The 2,417-nt window shown below is 43.4% G+C and overlaps 1 protein-coding gene across 1 annotated transcript; it reads right to left on the reverse strand.

Moving 5' to 3' along the window:
- Positions 1 to 465: 465 nt before the first annotated feature.
- Positions 466 to 1,471, reverse strand: LOC103202920 (sin3 histone deacetylase corepressor complex component SDS3-like). Its single transcript, XM_007947852.2, is given in 3 exon segments — positions 466 to 731; positions 734 to 1,436; positions 1,439 to 1,471. Coding segments are annotated over 3 exon segments (1,002 nt in total).
- Between the last annotated feature and the right edge of the window lie 946 nt (positions 1,472 to 2,417).

Genomic DNA, 2,417 nt, shown 5'->3' on the forward strand with positions numbered 1-2,417 from the left:
GCCTAAGGCATTTGACTGCTAACCAGAAGGCTGGGCATTCAAACCCACCAGCCACTCCTCAGAAAGAAGATTGGAAAATCTACTTCTGTAGAGATACAGCCTCAGAAACCAAAGTAGGGATTGGTATGAGTAGGGATCGACTGGAAGGCAGTGAGTTGTTTTTTTTTTTTTTTTTTTGGTTTCCATCTGGCAAGGTCCATGTTTATAATCATCTTATATATTGTTGGAAAAAAAGGTATTTACAATAAATAAGTCATTCTTCTTGCAAAATTCTATCATGCAGTGTCTAGCATCATTTCTATCACCAAGGCCATATTTTCCAACTACCAATGCTGCTTCTTTATTTCCAACTTTTGCATTTCAATCACCAATAATTATCAATAGATTTTTTTCCCAGTAAGTTAATTAAAATTTTTCTATTAAGAAGAAAACAAAACAAAAATAAAAACCACTCCAGAAAAGGTCTCAAAGGAAGAACACTGTTGAAAGCCAAGCGGCTGACCGTAGGCAGATCACAAAGAGTCCACACTGGAGCTGGCCCAAGTAGATCCTCATCTTCATGCTGTCACTCCTCTTCCTCACCCAGATCTCATGGGCGCCAACAGAGCTGATCACACAGCTGAGTTTCTGGTTGTCCTTCGACTCAAGGTAGATGGCTTGGCTCGTGTGGTACCATCTTTTGTCATAGTACATTTTGCCACCTTCTATCCGAGCTTCAAATCTCTGAGCTGAGACTCTACAGGTGTGGCAGGCAAGTGTTCAGGAGAGGATGGGGATGCTGGTCTCTTGGTTGACTTAAGCTTGTTTAATGTTCTCAAATCCTCCATGATCTGTTCATCTGTTAGTGAGTAGTTTAGCTGGGCAGGAGCGGGTTTTCTCCTTTTGTCCGGGATGGGGACAGGATCATTCAGTCGCCTCCACAACTTTCTGGTCATGATGGTTTTCGTTTCCATAGAATCTCCAGTCAGTTCCATTGTGAGTTTATCGTTTTCAATCATCTTCTTTTCTTCTAGTTCAGCAATCAGGTTCTCTTTCAGCTCAACCTTTTTGTCTTCAAATTCTTTCACTGCTGCCTTCTTCTCTTTAATGTAGTTTCTTTCCACTTGTTCTGTTTTCAGCTGGAGGAAGAGTTGTGCATTTCATAACCTCTCTTTGTACTGCTGGTCTAGTTTCTTCATTCTCTTCTGATACTCCTGTAATATACCTTCCTGCAGTTGTTGCAGCTGCCTCTCGAAATAAGCCAGTTTGTCCTGAAACATCTGTCCCTTCATCTCGACATAGTCCTCCTCATCATGTTTGGCCAGGTCAGTCTCACTAGCATCCTCAGTGTCTTCGTCGGACTCGCGGCTCCGGCAGCTGCACTCGTCATCCGCAGCGCTCTCCAGGTCTTCGTCTTCCTCAGGGTAGTACTCCCGAGCCACCGACGCTGCAGTCGGGTCCGGGCTGGAGCCAACTGCCCTGCGCCACTCATGTCGCCTCGGGTTGTGGCAGATTGTGCCACCGGGAGACCGCGGGCACCTGCACTGGGGACTCTACGTTCGCCCAGCAGCACCAGAGGGGACTGCCAACTTGAGCGGGAGCTGCGGCGGCCCCTTAATTACCAACAGATCTTGACTGCATGTTTGGTCAATTTCAGACTGCAACATTGGTTAAAAATAAATAAATAAATACATAAAGATCTTCCATTTCTTCATCTTTAGTGGCTTTAGTGACTGATGTATAAATTTGAATAATAGTAGTATTAACTGGTCTTCTTTGTAGCCATATGGATATTATCCTATCACTGACAGGACTGTATTTCAGGGTAGATACTGAAATGTTCCTTTTGACAATGAATGTAACACCATTTCTCTTCAATTTGCATTCCCCACATAGTAGACCATATGATTGTCCAATTAAAAATGGTGAATACTAGTCCTTTGCAGCTCACTAATGCGTAGGGTACTGTTCTTTATTTGTTCCATTTCACTTTTGACAACTTTCAATTTTCCTAGATTCATATTTTGTACATTACACTCATCTGTCAGTTTGTTGTATTCTGGTGGCTTGTGTGTTGCTGTGATACTAGAAATATGCGGAAGAAGGTTAGAACCATATGCTTCTGAAAAAAGTTGACCACTGATAACCTTATGAATAACAGTGAAACGTTGCCTGACATAATACTGGATGATGAGCACTTCAGGTTGGAAGGCACTCAACATACAATTGGAGAAAAGCTGCCTCCTCAAAATAGATGTTGTTGTTGTTATGTGCCGTGGAGTCGGACCCAACTCATAGCGACTCCTCCTTGGGTTTCTGAGGCAGTATCACTAAGGAAGTAAATTGCCCCATCTTCCTTCCAAGGAGTGGCTGGTGGGTTTGAATCACCAGCCTTCTGGTTAGCAGTCAAGCACTTTAGGCACTACACTACCAGAGCT

Source organism: Orycteropus afer, unplaced genomic scaffold (genome assembly GCF_000298275.1).
Source record: "Orycteropus afer afer isolate SDZICR_OR568_19922 unplaced genomic scaffold, OryAfe1.0 scaffold00195, whole genome shotgun sequence".
In the NCBI taxonomy this organism is placed as follows: Eukaryota; Metazoa; Chordata; class Mammalia; order Tubulidentata; family Orycteropodidae; genus Orycteropus; species Orycteropus afer.